Source organism: Podarcis filfolensis, assembly GCF_964270895.1.
Source record: "Podarcis filfolensis genome assembly, chromosome: 4".
NCBI lineage: Eukaryota > Metazoa > Chordata > Lepidosauria > Squamata > Lacertidae > Podarcis > Podarcis filfolensis.
Genome location: NC_139607.1, coordinates 68,340,134 through 68,363,230, shown reverse-complemented (window position 1 = coordinate 68,363,230; position 23,097 = coordinate 68,340,134). Strand labels below are relative to the sequence as shown.

General features: G+C 40.2%; 2 protein-coding genes across 2 annotated transcripts in view; one reads left to right on the top strand and one right to left on the bottom strand.

Annotated features, from left to right (window-relative positions):
* BBX (BBX high mobility group box domain containing) overlaps nt 1–20,013 on the top strand; it is a 120,213-nt gene extending 100,200 nt beyond the window's left edge. Inside the window, 9 exon segments of the mRNA XM_083611557.1 lie at nt 68–127; nt 2,220–2,300; nt 4,685–5,603; nt 6,307–6,445; nt 9,937–10,085; nt 11,734–11,850; nt 12,415–12,607; nt 14,953–15,022; nt 15,024–20,013. Of these exon segments, the coding sequence (XP_083467683.1) occupies nt 68–127; nt 2,220–2,300; nt 4,685–5,603; nt 6,307–6,445; nt 9,937–10,085; nt 11,734–11,850; nt 12,415–12,607; nt 14,953–15,022; nt 15,024–15,041 (1,746 nt within the window). The 3' untranslated portion in view covers nt 15,042–20,013.
* Nucleotides 1–23,097, bottom strand: part of CD47 (CD47 molecule) — a 232,563-nt gene that overhangs the window by 89,048 nt on the left and 120,418 nt on the right. The window lies entirely within an intron of this gene.

Here is a 23,097-nt window from a genome sequence, read left to right as displayed (position 1 = left end):
TCACCCATTGTTGAAAGAGACTTTCTCTGCATTTTGTTTAAAAAAAATCATATCCCTTTCTTCACAGTTGGCGAGTCCTGAACCTATAAAGCAGTGTAGGAAGTCAGCACTCTTCCAGTTCGCTGAGGTAAGGCACCTTTTTTATGTGTGTGAAAAGAAAAGAAAAGGTATATTTTTATTAATAATATTTTGAATTTAATACGGACTGCAGAAGGTTGACACCAGAAGTATCTTTTAGCAAAAGGTGTTGGAAGAAGGAGCTGTGTAGATAAGCATGGGATTTCTGCAAAGATGTATTTCTTATAGCTTTTATGTTTTCATATACAAATGAAATTACAGGTGCAATTCAAAAAGAATTAAATGTGCCTGAGATGTGCTTTCCCATATGACAGATAAAGCTAGGTCTCCACATTTTCACAGCTTGTCAGTCTCATATTTTCTGTAAGTTTGAAAGGGGATAGCTGTACAGAAACTGCCACCTGAGCATTTCCTGCTTCTTGCTACACTTACATCTCCCCTTGAATGGGACAGAAAAGATTTGATTGACATTTTGTTGTAATTCAGGGAGCTGGTTTTTCTGCAACATGCGAAGTGGCTCTGTGGCCCATAGGTTCCAGCAAAACTTAGAATTTTCTGTAGCTTGTCATTCAGTTTCCTAGAAACCAGACAGGGAAAATAGCATTTCTACTCCGAAGAGCCTACTTTAATGTAGCAGGCAGTCTGGAAAGTTTGTTTCCCATGTTGAAGTTGACTACAGTATTTGTTCACCTTATACTAAACGAACCATTAAAGAGCCAACTATCTGTTTGGTTATAAAGATGGGTCTGGGAGCCTTCAGACATTATATATAGGAGGAATGTGAGACTTCCATGTTTTATAAACCTTCATAAATTATTCTCTTGATTTCCTGTAGAACAAAAAGTCTTTGGAGTGGTTCCATATATTGTAGCATACAGAAATGTGTTTACACAGATGTGAGTACAGGTAGCTAGGAACCTTGACCAAATCATTTCAGAGACACATATATTTGTATGGTACATGTGCTGCATTTGTGTACAGTGGTGCCTCGCAAGACGAAATTAATTCGTTCTGCGAGTTTCTTCATCTTGCGAATTTTTCATCTTGCGAAGCACGGAACTGCACCTCTTCAAGCAATGCGCCCGGTTTTAAGAAAAAGGAAACAAATTCGCAAGACGTTTTCGTCTTGCAAAGCAAGCCCATAGGGAAATTCGTCTTGCAAAGCAACTCTAAAAACGAAAAACTCTTTCGTCTTGCGCGTTTTTCGTCTTACGAGGCATTCGTCTTGCGAGGTACCACTGTAACTTAATATCCAGATACAATGCTTGTATTCTCGTGACATATCCAGAGTGACGGAACATGCATGGAGGGGAGAATCTACATGCATTCAGTTGAATGTTTGCATGGCGTTCACGTGTTTAGATAGGTGGCAGTGCTTGCTCTCATGATCCTATATGTGTTCATTCGGACTAGATTAGTTGCAAAAGCATGACCCCAGGTAACCAATGTGTTGCACAAGGGTATATATTCTTGCACAGCAAAACAGTTATTACTTTTTGCCAAGATACCTAGCTCCTTGTTACAAAATCACACTTGTAAATTAGCTCATTTCGCCACCAGCCTTTCAAGTAAAATGGGAGGATCCAAACTACCATACAAAGGTAAAGATGGCCTGATTTACAACTGTGTAAACTGATACAGCTCTAGTGAGTTGAACATAGACGGTCAATGAAGATATATCTGTTTACACTAAAGGAAACACTTGTCCTGTAGTTTTACAGTCTCCTTGTTGTTGTTTAGTCGTTTAGTCGTGTCCGACTCTTGGTGACCCCATGGACCAGAGCACGCCAGGCACTTCTGTCTTCCACTGTCTCCCTCAGTTTGGTCAGACTCATGTTTGTAGCTTCGAGAACTACAATCTCCTTAGTGATGGCCTAATTCTTTAATGTTTAACCCAGGAACTGAATGCCATACTTGAAAGCGTTACTCAATTACTTTCTAGTATTAACATAATATTTCTTTATATAATTCTTCTCTGTTTGTATAATTCTTCTCTGTTTGGATCCCCAGCTCTTCCAAGTGTGATTGTGGAATTTGAAATTTCCTTTGACATTTTGCATTGCGCTTGGAGGCACAACTTTTATCAGTGACATTGTGATATTATCTTCCCCCACCCCTTGCTTTCTTTGTTTCTACTTTAGATTTCATCAAGTACATCCCATTCAGGTCCTCCTGAATTAACAAAGCAGTGTGGGACATCGGCATTGTTTCAGTTGGCAGAGGTAGTATTAAAATCCTGTGGCTTAATTACTACTGAATGATGCTGGTTGCCAAGGTCTGGGAAGCGGAGCAGTAGTACAGTCATAATTAGCATTGTTGTTTATAGAACCGTAAATTACCACGTTGGTGCCAAGGAACAAGATTTACCTTGTCTAACCATTAGGCACACAGTCTCCGTAGAGCCAAGGCGGCAAGTTAAGAACTGCTAGCTTCAAGGTGCAGTAGTGCACTGGGTAGTAGGCAACAGCCAATATGTGAAATACTCCTCTTAATTCTTTTGTTCTTGGTTTTAAAGAATGCTTTATATCTTCCGTGGAAAAGTTCACAAAATGAAAATTGCATGGTGAGAGAGTTGTGCTGCTTCTTCCAGTGATGCAACATGCATTGTCCAGTAGAGGAGCCCATGACTCTCATGCAACCACAACCTGCATGTATCAAGTTAGTAGTCTCTATAAAAGCCAGTTCCCACCATTCCATCATTCCCTAGGGAGACCAAGAAAGAGAGCTAAAATATTAGGATATTTTGAAGAACAGGCTTTATTTTCAATGAGTGGGATCACTGTGCCCTGAGTAGGTCCATGCAGTGTAAAATCCTCTCTACTGTACATGTTTTAACCATATTCCAATCACAGATTTTGCTTCTATTTAAATAATGATAAATGAATACATATAGAGGCGGCTGTTTTCTCTTCTTTGGTTAGACAAGGCAAATCTAAATTACACTTGGGTTTTATATTGAACTGAAAGCAGCTGAAAGCAAAGGCACTCTTTGTAAAATCCTCTTACACGTACAGTCTTTTTTCACTTGATCATGATGAGCGTGGCTTACATAGCACCACTGCTTTCAAATTCAGAGGATGACACCATCAGGTTAAAAACTAACAAACGACAGTGCCACTTTTCTCAAGTATTTCTTTTAGCATCTTTAAGAAGATATTTGCCACAGTTTAATATGAACATAAGGGTGCTCCAGCCCACTACAGTCAGTGGGTTAAGCACATTTAACTTTGTACAGGGACACCTTATTTTAAAGTGCTTCGCTTTATTGTGCTTCACAGATATTGCTCCTTACAAGAATGCAGGTACAGCTGCAGGCAGTCCCGCTTTCCACCACTGCTGCCCCTCTTCTGGCCATGGGAGTGGAACTGGCTAGAGCCAGTTTTTCCCCTGCAGCCTCGGGTGGCTGGCTTAATAGACAATAGTACAGTTTAACATTACTTTTATATGCCACTAGGGGACGCGGGTGATCAGAACTTGCCGATCAGAAGGTCGGCGGTTCAAATCCCTGCGACGGGGTGAACTCCCGTTGTTCGGTCCCAGCTCCTGCCAACCTAGCAGTTCGAAAGCACAAAGTACAAGTAGATAAATAGGTACCGCTTCGGCGGGAAGGTAAACGGTGTTTCCGTGCGCTGCTCTGGTTCGCCAGAAGCGGCTTAGTCATGCTGGCCACATGACCCGGAAGCTGTACACCGGCTCCCTCAGCCAATAAAGCGAGATGAGCGCCGCAACCCCAGAGTCGGTCACGACTGGACCTAATGGACCTTTACCTTTAGGAAAACCAAAACGTTTAGTGCCTGACTCATTCAGCCCTCTCAGGCTCTATTTATGAGGATCCAAGATCAAGGACTTCCCAGGTCCCTCTTGAACTCTAGTGAGGGGAATTTCCTCTTATCCTCTTCTGTTTCTGAGTTGGAGGAAGGGAAACAGTCCAGAGAAGAGCCTCCCGCCCCACGTAAAACACATAAGAAACCTCCTCATTCCCTTCATTCCAGGGGATGTCCCTCCACCTGCAGGTCCAAAAGCAAATTTCAGGATTCCTGGGTCTCCTCCTGATACCAAGGCCACTGCAAATCAGGCAGAGGCTTCAACTAATATTGGGCTAAGAGGCGCCAGTTGAAGGAGACCCAGGTATGATGCCTGGAGCCTGTTGGTGGGAGGCAGTCTGCATCTGTTCACAGAGGAGTGTAAATGCTAATTATAGGACCCATGAATGCTGGACAATATTTATTTAATAAGTATATACACCACATTTTCTTCCAAAGAGCTTATGGTGGTGCTTCCCTCCCCATTTTATCCTCACAGCAATCCTGTGAAGTAGGTTAGGCTGAGAGGCAGTGACTGGTCCAAGGTCACCCACTGAGTTTTATGGCTGAGTGGAGATTCAAACCCTGGTCTTCCATAGGGCTCTAATTGTGAGGGTTATCACATTGTGCTATTAGGATGCTATTAGGATGTGCTCCCCATTGTCTGGTAATCCAGCTGCAAGTATATAGGCTGTGTAATGTTGAACTGCCAAGAACAAGGGTGGTTTTTCTAGAACAAGTCACAAAGCTCTTACCCAGCATTGCACTAGAAATGTGAAATTAATGTTTTACCCTTGTTTTAGATGTGCCTTGCCTCAGAGGAAGTAAAAGTGAGGGAACCCGGGAAGGGAAAGCTAGAAGCATCCAGAATTATCAAAGCCTTGGAAGCACCAGAGGAGATCAAAGTTGAAGAACCAGAGAGGGTGAAAGTAAAAATCGAAAAATCTCATAAGGTGAAGGGCCAAGAGCATGAGAAGACAAAGATTGGAACGTCTGAGGAGGTGACAAGATGCAGTCACATTGCAGATCCTTCTTTGGACAGCATGACATTAGTTGGACCTGACAGCACAATTGCAAAGGATTCTGTATGCCATTCCCAAGAACTGACAATGGCTGACATCAGCACCTTAGGATTAAGCAAGCCGGAAAAGCTAAAGAAGAAAAAGAAGAAGAAAAATAAGCCGGACCAGCAAGCACTTGAAAAATGTACTCCTAAGAAGGCTTGCAAAAAGAGGCAGTCTTCTGAGTCAGACATTGAAAGCGTCATTTATACTATTGAAGCGGTTGCAAAAGGGGACTGGGGGGCAGAGAGACTCACAGAAGTGCCCCGTAAGAAAGCCCGCCCTTCCTCAACGGCGAAGGGGAACATCTTGGAAACAAAGTTACCAAAGAAAAAAGTGAAGTCGAAAGAGAAAAGAGCTCTAAAGGAAAAATGTGTAGAGACCACCAAAGAATCAAAGCCTCCAGATTTTTTTGACGTTGCCGACAACAAGGAACTGCCATGCGAGGTACCCGAAATCATCAAATCGGAACCGCTCACCCCAACGGAAGAGATGATGCCACAAAGCTTACCAGAGCAGGTCAAAACCGAGGACAGTGACTGTAATAAAAAGACAGAGACATGTGGCTCGAGGAAATCTGAGAGAGCTTGTAAGGGTGCTCTGTACAAAACTCTGGTGTCAGAAGGGATGCTGACATCCCTGCGTGCCAACGTTGACAGAGGTACGTGGCTTTTAACCTGCCTATGTTTGGCATGTCTGATATAGGGCAGTGACTGCTGCTGTGTTATCATCTTGATCTGGAGTTTCTTCCAACAGCACAAGAAAGAACAGTGGCAAAAGCCTAGAACAAGGGTAGGGAACCTCAAGCCCAGAGGCCAAATGCAGCCCTGCTGCCAAGCTCTCAGGCCACACCCCCTCAGTAGCCATGCTCCAAACCATCCCCGGGTGCCTTTGCATGGCTGAAACTGTGATAATGCCTCTTGCTTGCCAGGATGGGGTGCTTGTTTGTGTATGATGGCTGCAAAAACCCGATATTCACATAGCTGGAATGTAGCCTACTGTACAAAATAGGAGTCACGTCCATCGCCTTGGGCGCTTTTGTTGAAAATAGGAATTGATTTAAAAATCATTTTTAAAAGTGATGGATTAATTTGGTTGCTTAAATCTGATGTTTTTCCTTGACAGACTCAGCCTTAACAAGGTAAAGGTACTTTGAGATTCAGGATAATTAATTTAATCACACCACTTTTACAAAGATATGAGGAGCTGCTTGGGAGTTGCAACGTTCAATAATAATTTAAGTTGCATGAGTTTTGCAGGTCCCAGTGTAGGTGCCCATCTGCCTGCCTGTCTGCCCAGCTTCCTTCTGTCTTTATGTCCCGTGATTCCATAACAGGCTCTATGTCTCCTAATGTCTTTGCTAGGGAAACGAAGCTCAGGAAAAGGCGGCAGCTCTGATCATGAAGGATGCTGGAATGAAGAAAGCTGGGCATTTTCCCCTGGTGGGGCAAGTGGGAACAAAAAGCTTAAAAAACCTAAGCCAAAGGAAGAAATAGTTGTGGGGTAAGTGCTGTAATGTGCAAGTGTGCCGTTTTGAGTATGCAAACCTTTTCAAGCTGGTTTTAAAGCAAGTAGAAATTGCCTCATTTTCATAGGTTGACTGCTTTATGTCACTTTAGTAAAATATAGTCTTCTAACAAAAGGAATGCAACATTAAATCACCTATTCAAAGTTATTTTCCACTTTCCTCTATGGTTCTTGTTCACTATCAGTCTTGTGCTGATATTTAGCCTTAGACAGAGTTTACCTCCTATTTGGGGCTGCATTCCCTAGCAGTCGAAAGCCACAGCCCCATCACATGAGGCATCCCCTACCAACCTCATTCCATTGGCTGTGTCTCAATTAGAAGGCTTGAACTCTCCAGAGTTGAATCACCTATTCAAGCCCATTTTTATTCCCATGTTAGCCTTAAGCCTTACTAGAAATACAGCACATAGACGATTGATATATGTAAAATGATTAACAGTATCTGTACAGATGCGTACAGTAGACTAGAAGTAGGTCAACCAAAATTGTCATTACAGCAATCGTGACAGAAGTTCACAAATGGGGGGACTCAACAAAAGCACCAGTAGTGAATAAGCTCTCGTTTTTTGTTGACATCTGCTTTTAAAGAGTCAATCCTTTGTAGGAGTGGAGAACTCTAGTCAAATCCAGATACTCTAAAATTGGATCTGATTTCATTCGTTCTATGTAAGGTTGCAGATACCCTGCTCAAATAATAATAATAATAAAAATTGGAAGGCTACATATTCACAGCTGCATACCATGGATAAACATTTACCTAGTAAAGCACACATACTTGGGTGAGGAATCCCTACAAATTTAGAGTGTGTGTGTGGATGTGTTATCAGGTTGCTGGTATAGTCTTTACTCCTGCATGCTGGTGTAGCCAAATACATGTTTTCACCCACAAATTGCAGTTGTTGAATTGGAGCCAATTCACCATTTCTTTTGAGCCACTTTCCCATTTGAGACTTAGTCTAAAGCCATTGTTTGAATGATTCATAGCTACAGGGAAAACCAATAATACATTATGCTTAACTGATCTGATAAAACAGAGGTGTTCATCTTCATAACTTCTTAATGGAACAGACTACTAGCTATACTCCATTGTGAGGCTGGGAGTTTTCATTTCTCAAACAAACAAGGAAGATTAACTTACTGGCAAGCAATATTTCCATTCCTATAATGCACCACTGGGTAAGGGATTTTTGATTCTGCCTCACCGTAAAGTACTTGGATTCCTAACATTAATTATCTTCTTTCTGTTGTTGAGAGGTAGGGAGAGATAATCTGTCTTCGCAAGTTGATTTTTTCCCCCTCCTATATGAAGAATCACATCCTATTTCTTTTTGCTAAAAAAACTAGTCAACCCTTTTCTAATTTTCCCTGTATCATATTTTTTTATTTGCTAGGAATAATACCCAGATTCTTTGTCCCACAGTAATCTGCAAAAATATTCAATAACCTTTGTAATTCTATTGAATTCCATTAAATTAATGATGCATTGTCTGCATTCAATAAATACTGTAATGACATTTTTTCAAACATTGTGAACCTAAAATTTCTCACCCCCTGTATATGAATTCAGATTGTCTTGTGGCATCCAATCTGTTTTTAAACAACCTTGTGGAACTTCTTGTTCCATTGTAAAGCTGTCTCTCCTAAACCAGACCTTATGGTGAAATATCTGTGTTGTTTAAAAATGTATACAGCTGTACATCGAAAGTCAAACGGAATCCGTTCCCGAAGCCCATTTGACTTCCAAAATGTTCGGAAACCAAGGTGCGGCTTCCGATTGGCTGCAGGAAGCTCCTGCAGCCAATCAGAAGCCACAGAACCAGCATCAGATGTTGGGGTTCCAAAGAAAGTTCTTAAACCGGAACACTCACTTCCGGGGTTGCAGCGTTCAGGAGCCAAAACGTTCGCGTCGCAAGGCATTTGACTTCCGAGATACAACTGTATTATGCTTTATCTAGTTCCTGTCAATTTTCCCCACAATTGCCTTCTACCTTCTTTAAATCAAAAGTCATGTAAAGCTGCTCATTCTTTGGGTACATTTAGTGGCCCGATCCTGTGCATGATTACTTGGAAGCAAGGAGTGCTGTCCTTTACATACCTACTGAGAAGTAAGACCCATTGAGTTCAATGGGACTTACTTCCAGGAGAATGGGCATAGAATTGTAGCCCAACAGTGCATTCCATAATCCTAGTCAGGCAGCAGTGGGATGGGATAGAGCAGCATAGCAACATCCACAGCCTTGCCACTTAACACCAGGGTGGTAGATAGACAAAATGCTGCTCTGCATCTGAAGGCAGCCCTGTTTAGGAAGTTTTTCATGTTTAATGCTGTATTATGTTTCTAATGTTTGGTTGGGAGCTACCCAGAGTGGCTGGGGAAACCCAGCCAGATGGGCGGGGTATGTATGTATGTATGTATGAATGAATAAATAAATAAATAAATAGAATTATTATTATTATTATTATTATTACCTGCCTGGAATCACGTAACAGCAGTGGGGCCAGCTCAGGATCCATTCCATGCCACATTCTATTCAAATCCCACCAGCAGTACTTCTGCCCACTCATGATTTAGTTGGGTGGAATGGGGAGCTCAGTGCTGGAAGAGTGACACTGGCATGGCTGTTTTGGGCTGTGCAGAGGGAAGCCTCTGCCCAGTCCACACACACAAAACCCATGGGGGATCAGGGTTTTGGATGGCAACCTAAGTCCCATTCCTGGTATATGACTTCCTCCCAGGTACTTCTCCCATCTTTTTTCACACCATATAGTGATTTTTAAAAAATTGTTTAAAACACAATCCCCCTAAATACAGTGGGATACATACTTCCAAGTCAGTATGTATAGGATTGTTCTGCACTATATTGTAAAACAAAGTAATGATCCACGCAAGAACAGCATCATAAAAGCTTTACTGCTCTTTACTGTTGTACAATTTTACTGAATAAAAGTGACTTACTGGTTTATGTTGTTATTACAGGCTTCACAGCAAATGATTAAGTAACTGTCCATTTTAATAGTATTATTTTAATATATAGTAATATGATTTTCATTTTCCCAAAGCTTACCTGGCAGTTTTTCTTAATAATATTGTTCCTTTATGACCATATCCGTGTTTCAGTTTGTCTCACAGCTGATTGCAATTTATTAACAAAATGCAGTAAATTCTGTGTTCTAAAAATAAAATAATAATCTATGAATATTTGAGGAAATCCCAGTAAATCAAAGCAAAATTCCAAATGAAACCTCCTTTTACCTGGAAGTGAGTGCCATTGACTCAGTGGGACTTATTTCTGAAAGATTGAGGTATTAGCCCTAGTGTGGCAGACTCTTGAAATTGTAGGCACAATTGCATGTGGAAAGCTGTTTGTTTTTTTAAAAAAGTATTTCCACATGGTCTGACCTGTGGCTCCATCTTGTTGATCAAAAAAAGAGTAACGACAACATTTTTTTTGCCTTCCATTTTCTAGCTTAGCAAAGCTGGAGGAAGAATTTGAGAAAAAATTCAACAGCCTCCCTCAATACAGTCCTGTCACATTTGACCGGAAAAGTGCATCTGTTCCAAGAAAAAAGAAGAAGCTTGGTAGCTGCTCAACAGACCAACAGAAATCTAACAAAGGTGAGAGGCTTCTGGATAATCCATTCCCAGTTATTAGCAGCCACCCTGCTAGGCCAGAAGCTCTTACAGTCTCACTTCACTTAATGTATGCATGTTTGAGCAAAGATACATATTTTATTTGATCATGTCAGAATTTTCACACATTCTGCTTATTGCTTTTCCATTGATGCCTGGTTCTATGTGGGAAGAGGACAGGCAAGTTATACCTCAGGAAAGAAGGGCTACTGTTTTATTTAAAAATACTTCAGTTTTGCCTGCTTACTATTTTAACTGCATAAACCTCTAAGAATAGTTTGCTTTAAAAAAAAATTTTTTTCTTTTACAGCTTTTCAAAACTTCTTTCTTTTCTGTTCTAGGTTGAGCAAATAGTAAGATTAGCCTTGGGCATATTTGGTAGTCTTGAACAAGCTTTTTAATCTCTCATCCTGAGACCTTGCTTGTGAAATATAAACAGAAACATGCCCTATTGCACATGGATGATAAGAGGAGTAACAAAATAAAAGTATATCTTGTTTGTGCATTTGAAATGGAAATACTTTATTTAGAGAGAGGGAGAGAGAGATTGGCCACAATCTTCCAATGACTGAATACCACCGAAATCAGTGAAACTACAGTTTGCTTCCATGCTAAGTTGTGCTGTTATTGCTTTTCTGCCAATCAGCTAGAAATGGCGCCTAATATTCCATTATATTAACCATAGGCTTCTATAATATTTACTCAGAAATAACTTTGATTCAGCAAAGGTCTCCTGTATATTTCATTGAAGGTTTCCTCTTGTGGGGAAGAAACCTGTAATTAAACACCACCACCCCGGTGGTGTCAGGATTAATTAACAGTTATTGTAGTCACACACACAAATCAACATATATACCCTTATTTTTAAATGTAGTTATCTCCCTCACTTCAGTGTTGAAAGAATAGTACTTTTCCTGTTCATTGTAGATAGATTACCTCTGCACTTGTGTTTGAAATGAGGGGGGAAATCACCGTAACAGTGGTGAAAAAAAGATTAGTAGACAGTATTGAAAATACTAGGATGCAACAGGCTGGCAACAATCTCAACTCAAAAAAAAAAAAAGTGAATGTAGAAAAGATGGCAATTTCAGACCAAATGTCTAGCATGGAGGCATTCTGAATTTCTTGATTCTCTTTCACTTGATTTCTGTGGCACTTAGCCACCACTAACTGTTGGCGGATTGTGCGTGTTAATCAACAAAAAGTCACTTGCAGAACAACAATAATGCAATCAAGGGAATAGTTGCCTTGTTTCAATGGAAGAGGTTGACAGGCAGAAACTTCTGACCACCTATACTGCAAGCCTAAATAGAAGCCCACATCTGACATGGTGTGTGTGTGTGTGTGTGTGTGTGCGCGCGCACTCCTACACTTACCTTTGACTCCTGACAAATTGTTAGTGCTGTGGGTGGTCGGTTGCGGAAGTGCCAATCCCCAGTTGGACATGGGGAAAAGGACCAGGCTGCCCTTTGCTCTCAGCACTGTCAGCCTATGTTGTGATCAGCACAGTCACATTTAACAACAGGGGTTGTCTGTAAGATTGAAGTGGCAGAAAGGGAAGCTACTGTAGCAGCAACCATGCAGTGGTCAGTACAGGAAAATCAGAATTCTGTGTCTCTCCTAAATACTGCAGAGTCTGCGACAATGCAAGAACCTTTGGTTGGCAGCCAGAAGAGAAAAGCAAGGAAAACCAAGATCACGCACCTGGTTCGAACTGCAGACGGCCGAGTCTCACCAGCAGAAGTTCTGGGTAAGAATGTGACTGATATTTTTTTTCTAGGTAGTTTTCAAAATTCAAAATACTTGTTCTTTTGTTTTTGTTTCTTAAAAATAAACATGATTTGAGGGCTGGGTGGGCAGGAAATGGAGTTTGGGGTTGAGGACAAACAAGTCCTAAGTTCTCCTCTGGGAGATGTATTTCTGCCTCTACAGGGTACAGCTATTGTCAGAAGAGAAGGAAGGAGAATTCAGTGCCTTCTTTGCTTGTAGGCATCCTCTAGTTAGCATTTATTTATTTCATAAAACTTATATACCACTTGATTGTAAAAAGCCTCAAAGCAGTTTGTACTCTTGACAAAGACTAATATGGGTCTGTTACAGAGAATATATTTTCAGTTTTTGAGCATCAGTTTGTAGTCTGGCCTCTTTCCTGCCCCCACCTTGTGTCCCAAACAGTACCTGTTCAGAGAAGGAAGAAGCACTGAACAAGGCCGGACATTTTGAGCAGGGAGGGAGGAATGTATGTCTCCAATCCTTACAGCTTTAGGAGTCCCTTCAGCTGTTGTTTAAAGTTTACATTTTGCTTTCACTATAGAAGAGAAACCAAAGGAGCAACTGCAGAGTAGTCTTCTGAAAGCACCGAGTATAGGGATGGACTGCAGCGAGGAATCCTTGCAAAACAGTGAATTGGAGGAAGGTCATAGTGTTACACCAGACATGCCATCTGTCTCTGCATTCTTTAGCCTAGCTGCTCTAGCAGAGGTAGCAGCGATGGAAAATGTGCACAGGTCAGTATGTGCTTTCTTCACCCCTTTGGCTTGTAACAACTCTTCATTGTAGCATCTGTACTTCTATTTGAAATAAAGCACCCAGATCAAGCAGCACTTGAACTGTCTGCTGTGATCTACTTAAGAGCACCTTATTTGGTACATATTACTTGCATACACTGTTGTGTCCAATGCAGCATTCATGCAAGATGAGCTCACACAAGCAGAATTCCCTTCCCTTCCTCCCCGCTGCAGCCCCGTGGCTCCTAAAAAGCTTTCCTAAGGGCCAAGGAATCCTCAGGACAGGCCTGGCAGTTGGGACAGGGGGTGTTTAGTGAGCAGGAAGGCTGTGCTCATTCCTGCTGCTGCCACCTGAGGCAGTATGCTTTTGGAAACTGCAAAAAGGAAGAGTGCAGCTGTGCTCAGGTGATGCTTGCAGGCTTCATTGATTGCTTTTACTTATATGCCACTTTTCCACAACAAGCTGTGCCCAAAACGGCTTGGAGCAAACATTAGAAACATTGAAATAGAGAACACCAGGAATACAAATATACAAAATACAATGTCAGTAACTTTTCAAAACAATACCAATCAACAATCTAGCAAACACAGAATAAACACAATGTTACAAAAAAAGAGAAAGCCACCCTGATCTAGGCTTAAATACATAAATACAAAGCAAAAACAAAAGTTTACTGACAATAGAGTTTCTGGTACTGGTCTTGTTGCACTCCAAGGAGCCTGGCTTAAATACAGTTCAAAAAGGATTGGTACATGACATACAGCTGGCCTACAGGCTAGGTGACATACGGCTGGCTCCTACATCTCTCATCCAGAACAGACTGACAGCACCAAAAAGCAAGTGTTGGGAAGAGCGATGATGGTAAGTCTCTTCCCTAGCCTCCTGGAAGTACCACCTGGTGGTGCAGGTCTTATGGCTTCCCATATGCATCTGATTGGCCCCTGTAAGAATAGGATGCTGGACTAGATGGGCCACTGGCCTAATCCAGCAGGACCTGCTTATGTCCTTACAGCAACTTTTCTCACTTCTGAACCTTTCCTGGGGGTTTCACATCTCACATCCCTGGCCTTTTTAGGGGGTTACAAGGACTGTGTTGAGAAGGAGGAGGTAGGCAAGTGCTGCATTGGATACAACCCACAGTCATCTTTGACCCCCCCTTATTTGTAGGTGAACCCTTTAGTCTCGCTTGACAGTTTAGCATAATTTGTTCATAGCAAGAAACCAGGCTAGTATGTGGTGACGGGTTTTAAGCCACAGTTTCTGTGTGCCAAGTTCAAAAACCAACTCAAACTGCATACTCATTTTCTAAAGAAGCAGGGAAATTCAAAATATATTGTGCTAAGCTGCTTTCAAGACAGAGATATCAGAACAGAAGTTCATGTGCACAGTCGTAACAATATCTCCCTTGAACAGAGAGATATCTTAATGAAATTTGGTGTGTAGGTTTGCAGCATAATTTTGTTTGAAATTCAGACCTCAGCATGACTCCTGCAACTGTTTTATGGAGGAAAGAGAGAGACAGAAAGGATAATACAAAAATACATTTCCATAGTGAGGCTCTCAAGCAATCCACTTTACTAGCGAGCACGATGGGAGCTGTGTTTATTGACCAAGCTTTCAGTGAGGCCTTTGTATTCATTTGACCATTCAGCATTCCATTCGCTACTGCTTGTTGGTTTGTAATGCGTTAACTCTCTCGAACCCTGAGACAGCAGAGTGAAATTTGGAATATGCATTCAGGAATTAAAATTGGTGTGTATGTCCAGGACACAGCATGTCAAGTTCAGATCCCTCAGGTTAAAAGGAAAGAAGGCAGATGCAAAGTAAGATTGTGATACAGAACAGGAACAAAGGTCACCTGAACACTGCACTTTCCTCGTTTTTTTAATTAAACTTACTTCAAAATATAATGAGCACTGAGGATCCTGATTCCTAGTCAGTGGAAGAGATTGTCTTTATAATTCCCAAGCACGTGTGATCTTTGCTAGCCAAATGAAATGTTTGCATTTTTAAGGTTTTAAGCAGCATCGAGAATGCAAAGATTCCTTAAAGGAGATATTAATAAATCTGTCAGGCTTTGACAAGGGTCTAGGAACCAGGGCTTGGGGAGAAGCTGGCTGTTAGTCAAAGTGGGCCAGAAGCAGGTGTATAGTCCAAAAGAGTTTGGAGAGGCACATACTAAAGTAGAAATGGAGGATCAAGAAGGCCAGAAAGTGGTCGGTAGCTAGGGAAAGCAAAGTAGGTGTCAAGATGGATTTAGGGACTAGAGGCTGCTGCATGGGCTTGGAAATGTAACTTTGCAAATTAATTCTGGGTTGACATTCCATCTGTTCTTCCTTTGCAGAAATCAGAGAACGGCGCCTCTCCCATGTGATGGACAGCCAAAAGAAATGCCTCAGGCTCCAGTGCTTATTTTCCTGCGCTGACCAGTGAAACTCTACCCTATTGTAAAACGTTGTGCTTTACCTAATATCCTAGCCTTGTCTTTACCAACGGATGCTAGTCAGTCCATGTGATGGAGGAACCCATAGACTGAAAATGAGTGGTTTGTGTTCAGGGTAGCACAGATTTCGCTTATAGCTTGGGTCAGGTCCCCTCCGGTTTGGGGCACAAGAATCTGCTACAAGGGTGTTGTTGTTTTTTTCTCTGTTAAGCAACAGAAATGAAAAGATCCTGGAGCTTTGCTTTCTATTGAAGGTTTTTAAAGTGGTAAATACATAGTTACATGGAAGAGGGCAGACTTTACTGTAGCTCACACAGCATCTGTTTTATCAGCCAGAATATGGAAAATAGTTTCATATAATAACTAGCTACTCTAAAAGAAAAAAAATACAGAAGAGGAAAGGGGGAGAAACTGACACACTGCACTAGTTACTAGATATTCTTAGTCCTTTTTGTACATGAAGATTTCAGTTCGGAGATGGTTTATATAATAGGTTATGCCTACATTTATATATTTTAGAGTGAATTTAAGAACCTGCTTGGAGAATTCAAGAAAGCGTGGGGCAAGCGTACCATTGTTAGTGGCGTATGCGCGGCCCTATGGCCCATAAGTTCTGCACTTTTTTGTATTTGCCACCAGGATGGTAGAGTTTATTGGCAAAAAAATGTTGACAGACTTTATTTTGCTTGGTTTTTTTTTTTTTAAATTAAGCATAGAATAATGAGGATGATTTGAAACAAAGGTTTGGCATATTGAGAAGAACAATTCTGCAGATTACTGATTTGTCTTTCAAGCCTTGGAGGGTTCATTTATTTTTGGATAGAGGTCTAAAATGACTATGTGGGAACTAAAGCAGTGAAACAGGAAAAAAAATACTATTAATATGTTGTTCAGAAGTGACCTTAGTATTACTTCACTCTTTGGGGCAGGGCGGGGGAATTTTCAATTGACATGCACACTGATGAACATACTATACATTTTACAGACACTGGAATTGTCATAAATACTATGCACAGTCTAAATTGGCTTCATTGGTTGTATGTAAGTGCCAATGATAGTTTGGGATAGCTAAGTGCTGAGTGTTGCGTAAGTGAGTGATGATTGAGAAATAATGTTCCTAAATTTAGGCTGTCAGACAGATCCCTTTCCAGTTCATGTTCCTTGTCTTTACTCTATATGTTCTAACTTACTCCCATGCACACATCTCATGCCAGAGCAGATTCCAGCTTTCTTTACTTTTTTCTTTCTTAACCACTTCTCTTTTAACCAGTTGCCTACGATCCAGTACGGCACATCTGGAGCAATCAGGGCTGCGTGTGCACAGAGCCCTCAAGAGTTAGCCCCACAAATTCGCTGTTTGATGTTCAACAGCAGATTGGCAGGATTTTCGCTTTGGGGGTAGTGCCCCCCCAGCCCAGCTGTTGGATCATTAAAGGGAACTGTGCACACAACACTGGTTTGTGCCCCATCCAGCTAGGGACATACAAATAGAAGCCTGTTTCTTCATCCATATAGCCCCTGGCTGGATTGAGGCAACATTGTTCCTAGCAGCAAAATATTCATTTGTTATTAGAATTTGACATGAAGTTATACATTCAACACAGGGTACTTCTTCCACAGCACAAGATGTTTCCCTGCATATTTTGCATCATAGCACAAAGACTTAACCAAATGCTATTGACCAGACCCCAGCAATAATTTTCTATGAGTCTTCTTCTCTCTGGTGGGATTTTGATAGTGTTCAGTTCAGCGAGACCCCTTTTTTATTGATTAGGTCTCTAAATGATGAGAGTTTACACAATTTTATCAGGCTTTCTTAATTTATACTTGACAGAATTGATAACGGATGTGTGTTTTGGGATTTTTTTGTAATTGGATTTAATAGCCATATGAAAAGTGACTCTTGAAACCTGCTTGGCTTAGCCTTTAATTGTTGTAACCAATGCATGTATTTCAGTGTCTGTGTCAGAAACAACATCAAACAGATCATACTCATTGTAAAAATTATGACAACTTAAAAGGAAAGTGTCACTTCAAGCCCATGTAAAAACAACAGCAACAAAAACAGACTTCTTGAAAGATGCAAATGGTGACTTGGATGAAGGAAAAATGCAACTTCAACAGGAATGAGACAGTTAAATGCTTTTTTTTTTTTTTTTAGAAAATTCAGGTAGAAAAATCTTCCACATGCTGCTGGAGCATGTGGTGCTATTTTAATAGCTTGATTTTGTTAACATTTTCTAAATTATTTTAACAAAACAAAATGCTGCCATCATGCCATACTGTTGGACATATATTGTGGTGGCTTTGGGAATGTCAGGCCATGTACTGGCTATGGTTTAAAACATTGTAAGTAGCTGAAATCCAAATACCTTACGGTGCAGCCTCTTCATCTTGACAGTCGTACTAACATACAAACTCTGTTGAACCCATTAGAATAGATGCATTTTTGCTGGAGTACCACCTTCTGCCATTTAAATTTCAATATTGTTCCTAAAATATTTCTTTATATGAATGGTACATTTATAAAAGATGCATAAAATTAGCTTTTTTCTATGTGAATTAATATACCTTGATTATCTTCCTTTCTTAAACCTCATGAACTTTCCCTTAGGCAAGGGACTGGATTTGGGTCAATTTACTGAAAAGGAGTGTTTTCTGATGCTTATAAAAACCTTTATGTAGATATGCTTAATTTTTAAGCAGTTAGGCACTGAGAGTAGCAGAAATCCTGCAAAGCTTTATAGTCCATTCAAAGCGCAATCCACTTCAAAGTTCTCATTGCACAAACCCCATTGGAATGAGCAGTATACATGTTTTTCTTCAGTTTCCCGTCATTTCAGTGGTGCTTTTGCAAGAGAATCTACAGCTGGATGGTGCCCTGTGGCTTCCCCCCCCTCAGAATAATGTTTTGATTTCAATAGAGAGATTTGCTGTAGCGCTGAATTTGTTAGAATGGGTGTCCCTAATTTCAGGTAGAAAGAAAATTTGTTAGCACAGAAAAATTCAAACCAACAATGTACTGTTTAATTGTTTATTTGTTTTTTTTAAATTTCCATTGTTTTGTGTTTTTATTTTTTTTTAAAAAAAGAATTGTGGCATGTATTTTCGTATTCCAGCAATGTCACCCATCAACTTATGTCCATGAATTCATTTAGAGACAGCAATGTTGCACCTTAATTATTTCAAATGAACCAAAATATTATGTTCTCTGCTTTCATGTTTATTCTGATTCTATTGTATTATAGTTTATCAAGCCCATTCTAACTTAGCAAAAGCTATCAGTATTTATGCATTTAACCATATTCTCTAGATTTGAACCTGTGTATGTCTTTCTTTTTTACAAGAAAAAATTTAAATAAGATAAAACAAATTATTCTTACCCTCCTCTATGGTTTCTTAATGGAAGTGAGGATATATTTCTCAGTGTGTAAATTTAGCACTATCCCATTTTCTTTGTTTTTGTTTATTTATTTAGTGACCTTTGATATTTCATGTAGTTTTGAGGTATATACATAGAAGCTGATACTGCAAGCATAGAATCAGCTGGGAGAAGGATACTGTAATGTCATTTTCATGTAATTGTGTTAGTACTGTATTACAGGGGGGGGAGGGAAGGGGAGTTCTGCAAAGTATTTAACATGTACATTTGATTTTGATTCTCCCATTAGGTTGTATTCCAGATACAAGACCAAATTTGATGTAAAATCTTGTGGAGCTTATATCATGCTGTTGTACTTATGACAGTATTTTTCCCTGGATTGTACTGTGATTCCACAAATAGGATATATTTATTTAAGAAGATATAGTATGCTTTTTTACTAATACAATATCCCAAAGCTATGAGCAAAGGAGTTCTTTCTTTGTCTCGCTGTCCAGATTACAGTTCAGTCAATGATTTTCAGAACCGATTTACAAAGTGTTGTGGATGTGGTGAAGGCAGCAGAGATATACAGGCCTCTGTGACTTTTGCTGCTTTTTTCTAAACAGCTTACGTAGCATAAATGTAGCTGCTAGTCACTTGATAGCTGCTCGTTCCATATATTCACCTGCAAACCAGTACAAGTTGTATATTGCGCTTCAGCGAGGGGAACATACACAGGGTGGAAAATGCCTATCAGTTTTTAAAAATGGTGCATCCCAAAGGGTCCATTCAATCTTTTAAAAAGAGAAACGTCGTTGTCTCTGCTCAGAGGCTCACAAGAGGAATAGGTCTGAGAGTCGTCTCTGGCACGCAACATGTGCTTGGAAAAAGGATAGGCTCCAAACGAAATGTCATCTACATCCTGCTGTCTTTGCAAGTTTCTGGTTAAGGGCTGGAACTGCACATGGACTGTTGGGACTGGGGGAAATCTACATGCTTGCAGAGCACAGGTGTTCCTTGTGCAGAGCCCGTTTTGCAGATTTTGGGGGTCCCTATGTAGTGAGATTATAACACAACATTGTTGCCTGGGGTGATAAGGAATTGCTGTGTGTTTTCTACTGACTGAATTTGAAACGGGCTGTAAAAATTTAGTTTTCTGATCCAATAGTGGCATCACTGTCCATTGCACACTGAACCCTTTCAGACAACTGAGTAGCACTGTATTCTCAGTGAATGATTATCTGTGGGGGTTGAGAAGGGGGAGGGGGCTGGTTGAAGCTACCCTTAGTGTGAAGCATTAGAATAGAACAATTTTTCAAATGTGCTCCGTGCTTAGGAACTGCAAGAAAAGTGTTGTTTTTTTGTGCTGAAGGGAATAGCCTTGGAATTGGGTTAATCAAAGAGAAAAAAGGGGGCATTATTGCCACATGAGGGAGTTATATATTTTCTTAATCTCTGAAGGAAAAATGTGGTAAAGACTATAATGATTGTCAGGTTTGCCTTGTACTATTGTGTATTTATGCCTCTCAGCTGCACTCTGTTCTACAACTAATTCTAATAATGCTACCTCTATTAAAGGCTACTGCAGTTGACTTCCATTTGTTTTCAAGATTCCTCATGCAGTCTTTTCAAGTTGGTGGGTATCTGTTTTGGATCACGCTGTTTTATTTTCTAAGAAGAGCAGTTTGATAGAGGGAACAACATACATCTCAAATTGCTATCCGTACTCGTACTATTCATAAACAGAGCTACTTGATGAGTGTAGCTTTTGTGTAATTTTTTTCTCTGTAAATTGATAGGTTTTTTTAAAAAAAAACAGCTTCAAATACATCATGCACAAGTACTTTCTTTTCAATGAGAAGATAAATGCTCTGTATGCAGAAGTATTGGATGCTGCACTGAGCGCTTGTCTTTCATTGAATGTAATGGGACGGCCTCTTTGCTTGTAGAATTCCTCAGGCACAAGTGGGCAATCTTCTGTCCACAGTGTGAGATTATTATCATGGGAAATGATCATTAATTGTTCCCTTTACTGATACGAGCTATATAAAGATTACAAAAATGATCTACACTATACATGCTCATTTTGTTTCTTTGGGTGGGGTGCTAAATTGTAGAGTGGTTAAATAATCTGTCATACTTTCTTTCCTTTCTTTTTCTTTGCCTGGCTTAAATACAAAACCAGCACCAGCAAATATCAAAACATAAAGACATTTCAGTGAGAAGGCAGCTGCAAACTAAGGCAATAAGAGAGGTCCGTGCTTCTTGGTTGTGGCTAAACCTCAGTAAGATTACAGTTTGTTATTCTTAAATGTGCTCTAACATTATTGATTGTTGAGCTCCCACAATGTCTCTGATTTTATTTTTATTTTTTTACAAAACACTTGGCTCCTGGGCGTTGCAAGCAATAGTTTGCATAGTGATGCTTTGATCCAGAAAGGCAAGTGATGTGGTAATCAGATGCATTGAACTGTGCTCTTCTGAATACAGATTAATAAGAGCTTCAGTTCACACTGGATTGTAAAACATGGGCTGATAGTCTTTAACCCTGTTGTTCCAAGTAATTGTTTTCTGATGAGTAACTTGTCAAGCAGTCATCATCCACTTACAGTGGGGGGTGGGGTGGAATAAGTATTACCTTTCTAAGTAAGTTTTTTGGACAACAGTACTGTGTTTTCTTAATAAAGATTTTATCTGCCCTTTTAAAACCACATATATGGAGCAACTTGTTTTCCTTTTCATTATTTGTGGATGAGATCCAACATTGCACCAGCGGATGCAATGGGATTCCCTTTCTTCCCCTCCTCTAGCAGCCTCCACCTGCTCCAGAGGGTTACTCAACCCTGTATAGTAGATTACCCTGTTTGCGAAAGCAGAAGTCCATTGTGCAGATGGAATGCCCCATTGTATATCTCCCATTATTTAATTATATATTTCTATAATTTATATCCTATTTTTTTCTCCATGGACCCAGACCATCTTATCATGATTGGGCTTCTCATATATAGGGCACAGCTACCTGGAACTGGGCTTGCACAAGCCCCTCTCCTCCCTTTCAAATGGGCACAATTGTTTTCTTGCACAACACATCACTGAGGTTTGTGTGCTAAAAGTCTAATAATCTCCTTAGAGAGGCTCTGTAGCCTTTGCTTATTAAATTTATCAGGCCATATTTGCCGTTGCTGAATGTTTCTTTTTGGTTGCCCTAGTCTACTAGCAGATAATTCCACTAAATTCTAACCCAGAACTTGGTTTTATTTTTTGTGAAGTTTCAGTGTAAAATATGCGTTGTAAAACTCATTCCCTCCAGTGGTACAATAGAGTTACTGCATTCTTAGCTTTTGTGTAGTGCATTTAGTAACTTAGTAAAGCTTTATACCTAGGTGGATCTGCAGATATATTATAAGTACACATGTTAAGTCATGTGTATTCCATGCTAAAGAACATTGCGATACTGAACATGGAGCAATTATTTAATAAAATAAATGATTTTTAATAAAAATAATAATAATTCAGATATGTTCACATTTATGTTCGCATTTTCAGCTCTCTGGTGTATATTGAGAAGTTCTTACATTTCATAACAGAATGGCTATAAATACCGTAATTGATGGAAGCATATTTTCTATTGTTAGGTGATGTTGGGCCACAAAATGGGTACCTAGTACATCAAGGAACAATTGAAATCATTTGAATTTTCATGTACAGGTGACTCCAATGGGATTTAGGGACAGCTAGATTTTGGGGGATTGTACCCTCTGGCTGTAAATCTATGGTACACAGTATATAGCTGTTAATGCTTTTTATAATCTTGGATATGCAACATCACTGGCGTAGGCTCTGACTCAGAAAGAATGTGTCATGATTCCCTTTACGTATACATGCAGAGAGAGAGTCATGAGAGTCATTTCTTACTGTGTGTGTGTGTGTGTGTGTGTGTGTGTGTGTGTGTGTTCTAACCATATCATCTGGACCCATGGAGTGAGTTTATCCCACCGGATCAGTAGTCAACTAGAAATGATAATAGGAAAGATTCATGCAATTGGCCCTACCCATGTGTTTCCAGAATCCACACACAGTCTGCAGTCTCATAGACAAATGTCTTCCAATACAGCTCAACATGTTTGTGAAGGACACTGGAGTCCAAGCTGATATCAATAGAGCAGGGGCAAAACTAGACTGTATTTCACCCAGGAAAAAGACTCACTTTGGCATCCCCCATGCACATTTGTGTACATGCACACACACATACATACAGGCTGGGAGCCTCAGTGGCTCCCCTCTGGAGGCTTCACATAGGGCAAAAAACCTAGCTAGCACCCCTGTAGCTACGGCACTGCGATAGAGTAAGACAATCACAACTAAATTTAGCTGGAAAGAGGCCTTGGTGTTTAATATGTGACAGACTTAGAGACTGATTCACTGTCAAAACAATGCTCTGTTTTTTAAAAAAATGCATGTTCTGTTTGCAAACATGGTATTTTAAATTAAGTGTCGTGTTACAAAAATGCTAAGCTTAACAAGGAATTGGTGAAACCAGTGGCTACTTCACACAAATCCTTTGGAACCTTAATACAAGGTTTAGTTCCTTCTACTACATGCTTATATTATTGGGAGGAAATTAATTCCAATGTAAATAGGATTCTAACATTGAAAAGGTAGGCTTCCCCCCTCCCCTTTTT